The sequence below is a fragment of the Spea bombifrons genome, chromosome 13 (genome assembly GCF_027358695.1).
Source record: "Spea bombifrons isolate aSpeBom1 chromosome 13, aSpeBom1.2.pri, whole genome shotgun sequence".
Lineage (NCBI taxonomy): Eukaryota > Metazoa > Chordata > Amphibia > Anura > Pelobatidae > Spea > Spea bombifrons.
The window spans coordinates 8,673,055-8,688,805 of record NC_071099.1 but is presented as its reverse complement, the minus strand read 5'-3'; the positions used below and the strand labels follow the sequence as shown (position 1 = coordinate 8,688,805).

General features: G+C 40.1%; 1 protein-coding gene across 1 annotated transcript; it reads right to left on the bottom strand.

Moving 5' to 3' along the window:
- Positions 1-456: 456 nt before the first annotated feature.
- RETREG3 (reticulophagy regulator family member 3) lies at positions 457-15,559 on the bottom strand. The gene is made up of 9 exons (XM_053454212.1): positions 15,317-15,559; positions 11,516-11,622; positions 10,643-10,673; positions 9,851-9,977; positions 8,280-8,364; positions 7,862-7,999; positions 6,864-6,934; positions 4,178-4,310; positions 457-1,589 (listed from the first exon to the last, which is right to left on the bottom strand). Exons 1-9 carry the CDS (start codon positions 15,547-15,549, stop codon positions 1,147-1,149), a joined length of 1,368 nt encoding a protein of 455 aa, XP_053310187.1. The 5' UTR covers positions 15,550-15,559; the 3' UTR covers positions 457-1,146.
- Between the last annotated feature and the right edge of the window lie 192 nt (positions 15,560-15,751).

Here is a 15,751-nt window from a genome sequence, read left to right as displayed (position 1 = left end):
GAGCTACAATAGCTCATCATTTGGCCTTAGCCCCCCCATGCATCAATGAGCCTTGGCCGCCCATGACCCTGTCGCATGGTCACGCTTCTCCTTCCTTGGACCACTTTTGGTCTGACTGCTGCAGACTGGGAACACCCTACAAAAGCTGCAGTATTGGAGATGCTCTGACCCAGTCGTCTAGCCATTACAAATAGGCCCTTGTCAATGTCACTCAGATCGATAAGTTTGCACATTTTATCAACATCACACATCAACTTTGAGGATGAAATGTTCACTTGCTGCCTAATATCCCACAGGTGCTATGATAACAGGATTATCAGTGTTATTCACTTCAGCCTGTCGGTTGCATCAATGCTATAGCTGACTAAAAATAGTATTGCATATGAAACACAATTTTCAGAATAGGTTTAGATTTACCACAGATAATAAGTGTGTGCAAAGAAACAGTGACAAATATAAACATAAATCAAAATGTATTCAAAAATTAAAAGTGCTTTTTGTTGGGGGTAGGAAAAATAGGTAATCCAGGGAGGGAGACCACAAAACAGAATATCTTTTCGCCATAAAAAGAAATGTTTCACTTGCCATTTACACACAAAGAATATTCCCATACACAGTGGAGTACTACCAAAGTTCTCAAGGCCAATAATCTGCTACTTAGGTAACAATTCCTGGGAAGACTAACACATTAAATTGTAATTTTTCAGTAAGTGCTAGACCCATAAGTAAAAATCTACCTTGGAGAAGATAGAAAAGAGAAATAACTCAGTGTAGACACCTTCCTCCATCTGAAAGTCATCAGGCACCACATATTAACTACTAACACACTAGAAATTACAAACTGGAAGTAGCTGAGCATGTGATCCAGATAGTTTAAAGAAACACTATTGCATCTAGTTCATGGTCCAGTAGGGTTCAAATACTGCATCTTTCAATCTAGATTTACTAAATGTACGGTTTCAGACTTCACAGTCTCAAAATGGCTGCGTAGGTTTGTCTGCATTAACAAATTAAAACCTCAAAATGGAGCACACCAAGAAGACAGCTTGAAGACTATATGTCTATGATGTCATAATTTCAAAATTTTCTGTGTGTTCAGTATAATCAGGAGGTGGTAGGCACGCTCCCTTTCATGTTGGTCTTAAATCACTGATGGCCACGGTGGCTGGCTGGGTCCATCTGGTTCAGTTCAGATTGGTCCAATAATTCAAAGTCATCAGCTTCTGCATCAGTATCCATCTCGGAGCTAGAGTTTCTCTGATATGTTTTGGCTCTAGGATTTTCCAGAAAGGAGGAACTTTGTTGGCTGGCACCAGACAACGCCAACTGTATCATACCTCTAGTGACCAAACCGGCAATGTTGTCTGTGATCTGTTGAGCCCCAGGGAAGCTGCTCAAAGACATCACTGTCTCTGACTCCTGCTCATCATACAGTTTATTGGAAGAAAGTCGTGGAAGGTTTACTGAACTTGGTAGGCCAATGCTTGTGTCATCTTCATCATCTATTCCCAATGCTTCTGGGTTGATGGATGGAAAGTCAGGGAGATCTCGAGCAAATGATTCTTCAGGGTCACTATGACGATCCAGATCTAAAGGAGATTAGAAATTACATGAGAACCAAGCACATTTCCTGGACATACTATTTTATCTTAATAGTGAATAGTGAAGGATAACCAATAATCTGCCTCTATGTCATGGGAAGTGAGGTTTTCTTGTTACATACAGTGCTGTGAAAAAGTATTTGCCCCTTCTCGATTTCTTCTATTTTTGTTTGTCTCATTTAAAAGTTTCAGATCATCTAACTCGTTTTAAGACAAAGACAATGTGATATAACACAAAATGCAAAATTCTAAATGATCATTTCATTTATTGAAGGTAAAGAGTTACTTAAAACCTATATCACACATGTAATAAAAGTAATTGCTTCCCAAAACTTAATGGTCGTGCCACCCTTGGTGCCAACAACTGCAATGAAACATTTGCAATAACTAGCAATGAGTCATTTCCATCTCCATGGATGAATTTTGGTCTACTGTTTTTGGCATAATTGTTTTAATTTAACCACAGTCTGAGCCTGAGTATATACTGCCCTTTAAAGGTCACGCCACAACATCTCGATCATATTCAAGCCAGGACTTTCTGTATGCCACGCCAAAACCTTCATTTTGTTTCTTTTGAGCCATTCAGAGGTGGACTTAGTAACATAGTAACATAGTAACATAGTTCATAAGGTTGAAAAAAGACCAAAGTCCATCAAGTTCAACCTATGCTTGTGTACGTCACATCATTGTCCTGCTGTATAACCAAACGCTTAGCTTAAGGTCACAAACTGATGGCTTGAAATTCTCCTTAAGAGATTTCCTGGTAGGGAGCAGAATTCATGGTCCCATCCAGGTTGCTCAGGTCCCAAAGCAACAAATCAGGTCAGACCATCACACTACCACCACTGTGTTTGACTTTTGGTGTGATGTTCCTACTGTGGAATGTTGTTTTAGCTTTACCCTAAATGTAACGGGACACGTCTTCCCAAAAAAGTTCAACTTTTGACTCATCAGTCCACTGAGGATTATCTCAAAAGTCGTGGCGGCATCAAGATGTTTTTTTGGCAAATCTGAGAAGAGCCTTTGTGATTTATTTTGGCCAGTAGTGGTTTTCTCCTTGCAACCTCCCATGGATGCCATTTTTGCAGTCTCTTGTGGAATTGTGAACACTGGCCTTAAGTGATGCCTACAGTCCTTCAGTTGTTAGTCTGGGTTCTTTTGTGACCTTCATGGAGTGGTGGAATTTTGGTATTCTCCATTTGTAGATGATGTCTCTCACTGTGGTTCATTGGAGTCCCAGTGGCCTTAGAAATGGCTTTGTAACCCTTTCCAGATGCATAGAAGTAAATGACCGTTTCACATCTGTTCAAGAATTTCTTTATATGCTACTTTTTGAGACATTTTAGCCTACTTCACTTTGCAAGACAGGATCTATTTCATTGATTTTTAGATCCTGCTGGGTGGCAGTAATGCTGCCTTGGTCTGTCTAGTGAAATTGAACCCTGTTATTAATTACATTTACGCATTTGGTTACTTTTTCCCAGGTCAGGTAGGGTTGGATAGCTTTTCTTCCCCTCTATACACGAAATCAACATTTAAAAAAAAAAACGTTAAACTGCATTTTGTGCTTACTTATTATCTCCGTCTAATATTAAAATTAGTTTGATGATCAGAAACGTTTAAGTCCGACAAACATGCAAAAATCGAGAAGGGGCAAATGCTTTTTCACAGCACTGTATACCATGACATAAAAATGTATATTTGTTTTTTTAACGACGCATTCATTTTTATTATCTACAGAGCTCATAATTATCTAGCTTAATTCTAAATAGTTTAAAATGACAAGAGTCAAATTTGAAGTCCCTTTTGCATTTGCGTTATGCGTAGATGTCCCCCGCCGGCCCCGCAAGACCCTGTGGAGTCTGGACCGGTAAGTCTGGTGGGGGGGGGGCATCTTGGGGACAGAGTGGCAGCATATCTCGGGGGGACAGAAACTTTTTTCATTAAAAAAGCACTTAACTTTTAGGGTGCGGCCTATATTCGGGTGCAGCCTATATCCGAGCCAATACGGTATGTAGGGCTTTAAATGTACCGTATTGGCTCGAATATAGGCCGCACTTTTTTCCCCCACTTTAAGTTTTTAAAGTGGGGGTGCGGCCTATATTCGGGGTCTAGCGCCCGGGACATGCAGTCCCGGGCGCCGGGCAGGCAGCGGGGTTAAGATACAGATCCCCCGCAGCGGTGCAGGGGACCTGCATCCTTCTCCCCGATACGCTCAGACAGCCTCCCCTGCCAGCACTTCCCACGGGGGGGGTGCCGGCACGGGAGGTTATCTAAGCGTTTTACCTCTGCCCACCCCCGACTTACCGGAGCAGACTCCCGGGTGTCTTGCGGGGCCGGCGGGAGACATCTACGCAATACCTTGCAAATGCTCTACCCGATGAATGAGTGGGAAAAAAAATCCCACAGAAACACTCCAATCTTGTAGAAAGCCTTCCCAGAAGAGTGGAAGCTGTTATAGGGACCCACTACATATTAATGTGTTATGGTCATGTGTCCCAATACTTTTGTCCATATAGTGTATATTTCAACAACAGAACTCACTTCCCTTTCTTAAATGTGTAGATTTAATATACCTTCAGAGCCTTCTGTAAGAGGCGTTTGACCCCTGGATAGGTTGAATGTCCCATTTTCTGTGTAAGAAACATCAGCATCTGAATGTTCAGAATCGGAAATAGCTAGTTCTTTTGCAACTACTGAATCATCCAACTGCAGAAATGGAAAAACATAGTGTTAGCGTGTCAGGGCTTTATAAACTATTTAAACTGTTTAAAAATATACTAGTTATGACATAATCTAACACTGGATTTTCAATGGATGTCGAGCTAAAGAACATACAAGCTCATGAAAGGCTGATAATCATTACGCTAGAAATAGCACACTAATCAATAGGTTGAAAATTAATTATCAACAGGGAAACAGCTCCATCTAGGCCTTTACCCATCTGTTTACAACCCTAGCATCTAGAACAAAGACCCATGTATTTTTCCACACAAATCAACTTCAGAGGTATTTCTTATACCGTATTTGCTCGATTATAAGACGACCCCCCAAAATCTGAATATTAACTTAGGAAAAAAAGAAAAAGCCTGAATATAAGACGACCCCAAAGGAAAAAAGTTTTACCAGTAAATGTTAATTCATGTAAACTATTTTTTTTAATAAAAGCTATGATTGAGAAAAATAATTTTTTTGTTTTTATTTCTTGTATTTTCCAACCTGTCCCCCAGTTACGCACATCTGCCCCCAGGCTTGCCACTCCAATATGGCACTGTGGCCCATGATATGCCTTTTAACCCTCTATATGCCACTGTGCCCCATGGTATGCCTTTTAACCCCCTATGTGCCACTCTGCCTCCAGAAATGCTTTATACCCCTATATCCCATTCTGGCATTTAGGGGGTTAAAATGCATATTATGGGGCAGAGTAGCATATAGGGAGGTATAAGGCATTTCAGGAGGCAGAGTGGCATTAAGGGAGTTAAAAGGCATTGTATAGAGCACTCTGCCTCCAGAAATGCCTTATACCCCTATATGCCACTCTGGCATTTAGGGGGTTAAAAGGCATATTATGGGGCAGAGTGCCATATAGGGAGGTATAAGGCATTTCAGGAGGCAGAGTGCTCTATTAAATGCCCCCTTAACGCCACTCCAGAAATGCCCTATGCCCCCATTTAACACACACCCTATACCCCCATTTAACTAACACACACAAACACACTCTCTCTCTCTCTCACCCCTCTCTTACCGGTGCTTCCAGCCGGGGCAGCGGGTTGACGTCGCCTTCCGCTGCAGCCGAAAGGAGGTGGAGTTGGCAGCGGGGGTTTGTATGCGTCCGTCGCGTATACTTTCCCCGGTTGTCAGAGATCAGAGTTCCGGCACCGGTGCGGGGAGCTCTGATCTCTGACAGTCGGGGAAGGTCTACGCGACGGACGCAGACAACCCCCGCTGATAGCCACACCTCCTTCCGGCTGCAGCGGACGTTGTCTACGCGGATCGCGTAGACGTCAACCCGCTGCCCCGGCAACACAGCAGGAAGCACCGGTAAGTGTGTGTATGATGGGGGGGGTGAGACAGGAGGATCCAGGTCCCCTGCAGCGGTGCGGGGGATCTGGATCTTAGTCTCCTAATCAGACCTCTTTGAGGTCTGATTAGAAGACGAGGGGTATTTTTCAGAGCATTTGCTCTGAAAAAAACCTTGTCTTATAATCGAGCAAATACGGTATTTGTTAATACATTTTACCTATTCAGTCATTAATATGAGCCATCTGTATAGTGTAAAATATGTATATTTGCACTGATGTCCTCCCAGATGTAGAACAAAAAATGTCTAAAAGAACAGGCAACAATAACAGCTTTATTACATATGAATGTTTTTAGAGATTACTTTGATGTATAATTATAATGTATATATCTGTGCTTCTAAAAATATATTAGTTCAGCAGTGAATAAATATACGTAAATGCTATATGCAGCTACTTAAAACAATAAATCAATGAATATGTATTACTGCTATGTTTATTGTCTAAAGAGGGGGAGAGCAGAAGCTTGCAAAATGGATTGTGCATTTGACAGACAAGTCTCTTCTGCACAAGGAATAGTTTATTCTGTGTGGAGGATTTAAGAACTTATTTAAAAAAGAAAGATTTAGAAAGATTAGAAAGTTGTTGATAATGGAAAATTCTTCAACTGGAACAAAGTGGCAAGGAGAGTACCTCAGGGTCCCACCCTAGGCCCACTGTTATTCAATGCATTAATGATCTTGCAGCAGGTATTGAAAGCCACATATTGGCGTTTTACAGATGACACACCATTTTGTATGGCTATTAAGCCTGAGCTAGAAGTTGCTTCCCCGCAAGGAGATTTAGTCAATCTGGAGGACTTGGTGGCCACGTGGCAGATGAGATTTAATAGTGACAAATGCAATGTTATGTATTTTAGGGAAAATTAATAAATGTGGAAATTATACCTTAAATGAGACCGTGTTAGGGAAGTCACTAAATGAGAAGGCATTAGGAATAATTGTAGACAATAAACTTAGCAACAAAAATATTGTTTTTTAACTACACATTATATAAGTCCATCCAAGAGCTAGAGGAGCCCCTGGGATTGGTCCTTCATAATGCATAGTACTATTGAAGAGACAAAATCTACAGCTCCCCTGCAAAGCCTTGCAGCAAATAAACTTCAGCAATGAAGTCCCAAGTAGTTCATTTACTTTGGTTCAATTTTTAATATTTACAAAATTTGTTATGCGCTTACCATTGGACAAAATGCAGCAAGCTCCTCTTCACTGTCACTTGCTTCATTGGAGGGAAGTGCACGGCCATGTACTGCACAGGTAGAGAAATAATGAGAGTTTAAATATAAATTAGTGTAAATTAGTATTTTAAGTAATAGATTAAAATAGTGAGGGTGCACATACACAGTAACAATAATTATAATTATCTCCCAATTTAAAAAAGATGAGTAAATTGTTACTGTACAGTATATGCACAGTTTCATATTTTCCAGTTTTGAATAACCAGTTGGTGAATGTCAGCTATATACAGTCCAAGCATTGGGACAATCACTAATAAGAAGGCACTAGTAACCTACACACGACTGCTCGTTTCACTGTAACCAAAGAATCAACCCTTATTTTGTTGATTATCAAACCAAGCATCTAAACATTGTAATCTGATAAACGAAGCCCTAAAATGTAAGATAGAAAGTTCTAATTATTCAGAAACTTTTCCTTCTGAGTGTTTGTTATACTAAAGAAACCCAGAATAGGAAAATTAGTAGGTGACTAAAAATTAGGACACAAGGGCAAAATTAAATATTTTTACTCTAGAATTTTTGGTTGCAAATGGGATTTGGTCCAGAGTGGCAACATTACTTTCTGTCCATAAAGTAGCTGTAGCATTAGTGGACTTTCAAAGTGGACACTTATTTTCAATGGCCTAGTAAAGAGAATTAGATTTATTAAGGAATTAATACATAATGAATTCATTTTGAAACAACTCTTCTGCCAAATCCATTGACAACACGTACAAACCTCATTTATATTGGTAATGGCACTGGTATAATGCCCCAAATAATTTGTGAAAATACAAGCTACTTCTTCATGTTGTTTATTGCCCTTCATCCAACCAAGAGCACTGAGGGAAGCCAAAAGTCTATAAAATCCCACCCAAGCTCATCCTAGAACCTGCTAAAACAAGAAGCATAATCTACACTCTAAAGGCTCAGCAAAAAGGATTCATGAAAATGCTTACTTTGTCTCTCTTTCTGTTTGGCCATCATATAACCACGGACACTGAAATCCAGCCTCCGCAGGGCTGGCTCCAACTTCTGGTAAGCACGTTGTCCCAGGCGATGATATATGGCTAGAGGCCATAGCAGGATAAATAATACTGTGGAAACACATTTCCAAAATAATTTTTTGAAAGAGAAAACATGGCTGCGATGGTGCATTTCACATATAGCTAAATAGCTTTGCAATGGACTATGTTGTAGATACTATAATAAGTAAATAGGCGTGTAAGTTTCAGTCTCATATATAGCAATTCAAATATTCAAGATCATAGCTGTGGTGTCTTTAGAATATCTCATAGGTTAAACGTGTTTAGGCTACCCCATGGTAGCCAATAACATTTTTGAGGACATGCAAAAGTGATCATGACATTCACTTACACAGCAGGTATGACAGCACAAGGCCAGGAATGTATCCACCAAGAACTGCCAGGAAAGTAAGGAAGCCGCAGACTAGTAGACAGAACTGCAAGTGGACAGAGAGCAAACATACATGTGCATTTGATGATCTGAGTAAGCTTTATTTATAATTCCTTAAATGCGCAGGAGATTGAGGAGGAAAACACTCATATCACATGATCTGAATAATCAACTGTATATATGTAAACCTATCTCTTGTTGCCCCGAAGTTGATTGCATAACGTAATCTCTCAAATCCTATAGAAAAATAATAAAAACTAGCATTGGACCATGCTGGTGTCTGTCATTTATTATTTTATTGTTTATTTTCCATTTGCTGCAGCTTTTAAATGAATAGATTTTACAATATGTTTAGTCGTTGTATAACATGTATATTCATTATATATGTTATAAACAATATATATATATATATATATATACACACATACATACATACAGATCTCTTAAAACAGGGCTTGACAAATTTGTCGTGAATCTAGGCGCCAGGTAAAAAAAGTTAGGAGCCAGGATTTTTTTAAACTAACAGTTGGTCAGGAGTGATCTGATCATCATCAGCCCATTTACTAAACTCACAGCATTTGACCTGGAAGCACCCTGGACTTTCAGGTCAGTGCTGTTTTTTTTTTAATTATTATTATTATTTTTTTAACCCTTTCAATGCTGATGTTCCATTGGAGCACAGCATTGACTGATATTTAGTCCCCACAAGCTTGTGGGGACAAATGTTAACCCCTGCAATGCTACGAATGTGTCATGCACAATTGTGGCATTGAAGGGGTTAACGCTGCACTGTCGCTCTCAGGGGGGTGTTGGGGCTGCTCTCCACACTCATGGGGAGACCAAAGAACCCTTTCCCCTATCCTTGAAGCTGCCTCTGGCAGCTGGGACTCAATTGCTGGTCTATAGACCAGCCATTGCAGGGAGGAGTCTCTGATGACTGCTGTAGGCTTCCATGCCTACAGGAATCAAAGGGCTTGTGGGGGCTCGTTTTTGCTGGTCTGCCTGGGCAGAGCCCCTTACAAAACGTGAATTAACCCCTAAATGCCGCGATCGCGGCATTGAAGGGGTTAACGCTACACTGTCGCTCTCATGGAGCGATCAGGCAGCAGGGGGGTGTTGTGTCAGGTAACGACACTTGTGTGGGGACCCAATCAACACTCAACCCCCTTCCCTGAAGCTGCCTGTGGCAGCTGAAAACACGATTGCTGGTTTTGCAGCAACCACATTTTTAGCCTACACAGGCTCACTCCGTGGGAGTGATCTCAGGCTCGGGGGCGGGCTCGGAGTGGCTGTGCTGTCTGCCCAGACTCCTGGGTAGACAGCAGCAGCGCCCCCGTGTGGTGACTCAGCCTCTTACAGCCACAATTTTTTTCTGGATGTAAGAGGCTGACAAAATCTAGGCGCCAGGACAAAATTCTCTGTCGCCATGGCGACCTGGGATTTGTCGAGCCCTGTCTTAAAATATAACTTTTTGGGGAACCTGGCCTTTGTGGATGCTCCCCTTTCCTGGGATACACACACAAAAATGTTACCTTGCCCGGGTTTTCAGTCTTGAAGAGATGGAGGTTTTGTAAAAAGTTGGTAAGGGTGACCCAGGCATCTGCAGCGTAATAGCACAACTCCGGAACACTGAGAAGCCTTGGATGAACAAAGCCCCAGCTGTAAGAAAATTGCCGATATAAACTAGATCAGGAAATCACCTGTTGGATTACGGAGCAAATATTCACCCGTGTAGACATTATTAGTTTTATATAGTGCCAACATTTACAAGTCGATGAAACAATTATTTTTGACAGAAAATGTAAATTCGAATTATGTAAGAACCAGCAGAACAAGCTAGCAGCACTTGAACAGAGCTGTTCTATCTATATTATTGAATTTAATTCTGCATTTAGTTGCACATGTTAGATACCCCATTCTTCATACCATTGAATACATCTCCTTTCAGCTTTTAAAATGTTGCATCATTTGTAATTTTTCACGAATTACTTAACTAGAGCAAGACAAGACATTAAAGCAGGTACTGATAAGAAAAATGGCTCCTTTAAATTATGCCTTTAGTGGAAGGAACACCATATGTTATTTTGTCTACATGAAACCTCTCTCATGCAGGAATGATATTAACAGTAAACTGCAGATAGGATTTTACATTAACCCTTTTGATGGGACAAGTAAAATTACAAGCAACATATGGCAAACTCAGTTCATTTCCAGCAATGGTTTTACCAGTAGTCAGTTTCAAGCATTAACGGCAGCAAATTATTCCAAACAGGAGATCATTTCCAAGACAAACTGCAGAGTTGGGTTTATTTATTTTTTGTTACCTTTCGTTATCCAGTTCATTGGGTCTTGCAGCTGAGGGGAATGAAAAAGCGAGGTGTCAGTAGGTAACGAAACAGATGAAAATGCAGTTTATAAGGTATTTTAATAATGGGAGTTTACAAGGACACTATCCAGAAGAAAGGGTATAAAAAGTACTGGAGTTGGAGAATCACAGCAGACAACTAAAAGCATTTGGGAATCCTAGTCTTTCCAGATAACAAGACATGTTACATTTGTGTCCACCGTCAGGAAAGTACTGTACGTCTCCAATGCCAGTGTACAAAGGCACAAAGGTAACAAAAAACTAGATCAAACTTGAAGTGACAATCACACTGCTAACATTTAGTTCAGCAGTCCAACCACATAAATTTGATAAAGCTTAAGTTAATTCTGTAATACGCGAGAATGACTGATTGGTGGGAGTTTTTGTTAACCTCTTGGACTCCAACGTGACAATCTCTTTCACACAGTACCAACACTTGCACGCACCATGTTGAAGTGCTTCTCTCCAATGACCTAAAGCTGCTCACTGGAAGCCCCTTTATAATCCCAACCTACTGACATTACTATTTTTAAAACCCTCCACATCAATCTCTATTCATCAACTGCACCAGTCCTTTTGAAGAGTAATATTATGTGTTGCTGACCCAACTCTACACTGCCAGATGATTTTGATAATGAATTGTGCTGTTGGTGGGGGAATAAGAAATGAAAGAGAGCAACTCTCAAAACTATGCATCAGAAATAGCAGATTCAGAGTTTCATAGTGCATAGATAACCGTTCTTCTCACCAAAACTTCACATTTTGGTGAATGAACTCCAATGTAGAGCTCCTTTTTCTTACACAGCAAATCTTTTCTTCCCATCACTCTTACCTCCAAGTTCTGGCCAAATTTTGTTTTTCCACTGATCCACGCAAATTATCATCATCAATCCAAAAGCAGCCAAAAATATAATCCTAAGTGAGGTCAGGGCAAAAAACCTGAGTAAAGACATTGGAGATGTAAATATATATATATATTTTTTTTAAAAAAAAGGGAAAAAAAAATAGCTGCATTTTTTGCATTTAATAATAAAAACAGGCTAAAGGAGAACCTATCATAAAAATCTAAATTTTACACAGTGCCTTGCAAATTGAATGAGACCCCTCAGCAAACATCTAATTTTACTCAATAAATTGAAATATTCTATACGTTTCATTTTAAAGCAGTGCAACTCAAAATCAAGCATTCTACAAAACCTAGAGATGAAGTAATATCCATGCATAGACTAGAAAAAAATTTACAAAATACCTAATATCCAAGTGTTTGGCTATCGCACACACTTCAAGCAACATCAAGAAAAAGGCTTACGTTCTTTGTTCTTCAACTATTATGCATTATGTATCAGATCATTTTTGCTGCATTGCCCAGCTGTGTTTCAACTTTATCTAATAGAGGAATGGCTTGACATTAACCGCAGTAATGTCTTGGCATATCCAGCTGTGTTTCAGCTCTAGCGAAGTGATGAAGAACTTTACATTATTATGTAGATTAATTTAATACAAAAGCAGAATCAAAGGTTCACCACATGGTCAATGATGGAGAATTGTCAATATTCTGATACAGGAAAGCATCCTCAAACACTATGCTTGACAGTTGGTATGTGGTTCTTAATGTGGAATTCCTTACTTTTTCATCGGACATCAGGGTCACAGAACACTTTAACTGTCTGTTAAACTTGGTTTCAGAACTCTAGAGGTACATCTAAGTGTTTTTAGACAACCATTATATTCTTTGTAAAAGAAGAAATATGTCATGGTATTTTAACTCTTTTCATGCTAGGATTTTTGGGAAGCGCCAGTTGTAGGACTTGAGTATACAAATATTTTTTTTAATTTTATTTGAACTGGATGATTCCCCTATGATGTCATGGTGACATCGTTTGGGTCTTTTTTATTTTTAAATTTTTAACTGTTTACAGTTTAAATTTTTTAACATTTTATTTCCCTGATCACATAGTGATTAGTGAGCTGGGCTCCATTGACCTGCATGGTTGGCTGCAGTACCTGCAGAGAGATCTTCTGCATACTTATTTTAAATGGGCACCAACATCATGTTAGAGACAGCATGTTTTAAACACTGGCTGAGCGTAGAAGGCAATCGATGATACTAAGTACTTTTTTTTTGTAATGAAAGTGATGGGCGCCACCATTGAAAGGCAAATATGGTGAAATGACCGCTTCCAGGAGCGATTGTACAGGGCCCCAACAATTTTTTTTTTTGGTATTGCTGGATGTCTCGACATTGAGGCATTGCAGCAACACCAGCTGATCTAAGAAATCAGTTATTGATTGCTTTCTACGCATGTTTAACCCCAAGACATGCCAGGCACGTCAACTGTCATCAAGGGGTTCATGCATAAATATGTTAATCCTACAGGGTATAAAATTAAAAGTATTATATGAATTTTGTTATTTTATGAAACACCACAAAAGAGTTTTAGTGAAGTTCCAAATGTAGATTTAAGGAAAACTGACAAAATGAGGATCTTACACTGGCTTTAGTGAAAAAGTTCCACAAAAGTATAAGAATAATCTTGCAGTGCCTTAGAATAAAAATTAGTCACCGATCCAACTTCCATATTCATTAGGTGGGTTTCTGATATATAGATATAATTGTTTTCAATTTATAAATACAAACACATCTTTACAATGTGTATCGATGTTACATGCAAGACATCTCAATTAGAGACAAAAGAAATATAATAAGTCAAACAAATATATTACATCCCTTTTCGACAGCAATGCTTATGACTGGAGCATACACTTGAAACTGCCAATATGTAATAAGTACACAAAATACACTGAAAATTAAATATAGAAATGTACTATTGATGCCACGGTTACCTTCCTTCATTAAAACATCAAATGGAACAGTCTCATGACAGGGTTTCGGGTTCTTTCAACCTCAAGTAAGTGCTTTATTTACTTCCTGAAAAGTACTTTAATATGCATTAACCCCTTAACGACCAATGACATGACCAAGGGTCACTTTTTTCGCTCATACAGTGCTGCTGAAATGCCTCAATGTTGTGCAACACCGAAAACTGCTTCAGGGGCCCCTTGTGATCACGTCCCAGAGCGACTATGTGCGCCATTTACAATATGGCAGCAGCCGTCTGCTTTAAAAGAGCTTCAGAAGCAACCAATTACCTTCTAAGCTAAAACGCTGTTGCTGTAATGCCTAGATAGCGAGGCATTCAGCGACACTGAAAACCCACGGTCACAAGCGCCATAGTGAGAGATTTTACCTCTTGCAAGATGGCAGCGCCCAATAAAAGGAAATAAACAAGTTCCCAAGAGGGTCTCTTCAGAGGTACTGCATTCAACCATGCAAGTCAAATAAATAAAATAATAATAAAACATATGGTTTGATGGAGTAAATTGAATTGGCTGGCTTCAAAGATGTCCCAAATAGGACATTGGGACAGGATTACAAACTTTGAGAATTTTTTTTTTTTTTAAATAGCAAAATGCCTATTACACAAACAATATATACAAACATTGGGTAGCTCTAAATTCTGGACAAATATTAAAATCTATTTACCAGAATTTTTCATTAGCTTTTGCAAAAGATTTTTCATATAAAAGCAAGGAAAAAAAGTGCTTTTCAAAAAGTTTTCAATATAATTTTTTTTTCATATAAGAAATGAGATGATATGAAAATAATGGTATCTAAAGAAAGCCCTTCTTGTTCTGAAAAACAATATATAACTTGTGTGGGTACACTAAACGAGAGGAAGGAAAATTACAGCTAAACACCAGCACCGTAGAAACGATAGCCTCGGTCACAAAAAGGGCTCAAAAAGAAAAAAAAAACAAAACAGCTCAGTCATTAAGTCTTTAGTACAGCTGTCAGGGTCACTAAACTTTCCTTTTAATAAGGTTGGTGGCACTTTCACTCTCTCCATATCACCAGGACTGTGGGTTTCCATGTACAGTTTGCTTAATTGTAAGGTGGTAATGACTGGAAAATAAAGCTGCCCGTCTTCAGACCAGAAGATAAATAGCTAGTAATGGAATTTACATTCCACGCCGTCCTCAAACTGTCCTTTCTGACCTGGCGTGCGGCAATCACACTATAAAAAGTTAAAGTTTAGAAATGATATGGATTAGGCAATCTGCAATGCAGCTTTAACTATGGCTTTACAACCTTAGTTGTGGTGTCAGACTCCCACCTGTTGCCCATCGGGTACAGGAGATTATTTATTATTTATGCCAGTCTTTCCTGTACCAATTGATTTATTTTCTGTGAACATTAGTGGCCAATGGAACCCGGAACCAGGTGTACAGCATGTCGCTGACCCATCTGACGTGGAAACAGTTGCACCAGCTGTCACTGTCTGTTCCAGAGATGAGCGCAGCCATAGTCCCCACCTAAAAAAACAAAACCCCACGACCATATCTGCAAACATGGCGTTCATGTTTTTCTTATAGCACAGCACAGATAAGGCCTCAGCTCTCTACATCCGTCCATTAACCACAACATACACAGCCCTTATTTATAGCGCTTTGCATTTCTGCAGTCCGCGTCCAATCAAACACCGTTCGCAACCTATACATGTTCATGACTGCGGCCCCGAGACCCCGGGGAAGTAGTAATAAACCGAATAATGACTGATGCTCGGTATCTCACCAGAAGGCAGCATTAAGGCCCAGGTGAAGCAGGGCGCTGTGCCTCGGTCTCTCCCACACCAACACAGCCTGCAGGTAGCCGATTACAGGCTCGTAGCTGCCCAAGCTCTGAAGTAAGGTTTCCTGCACGGCCCGGACCTTCTCCTCCCTCTCGCGGGCAGCTACAGAGCGTATCCCGCTCCGTCTGCTTCTCAGACCGACGTTCTCTTCCTCCTCCTCCGATCTCTGAGCCATCTTTATTTCGCCTGCTTGAAAATCACGAGGTTGTCAACATTAGCGTTAACCTACGGCAATAAGCTCAGTAGGATAAGCGAGCTCGCTAAGGGAGATAACTACATCCGCCGACAAGTCTTACTAACCCTGCTTAACTTGCCAATGGCAGGTTTTCGTCGGGCTAACAGACAGCTGTAAGAAGGACGTTGCCGTGAGGGACAAG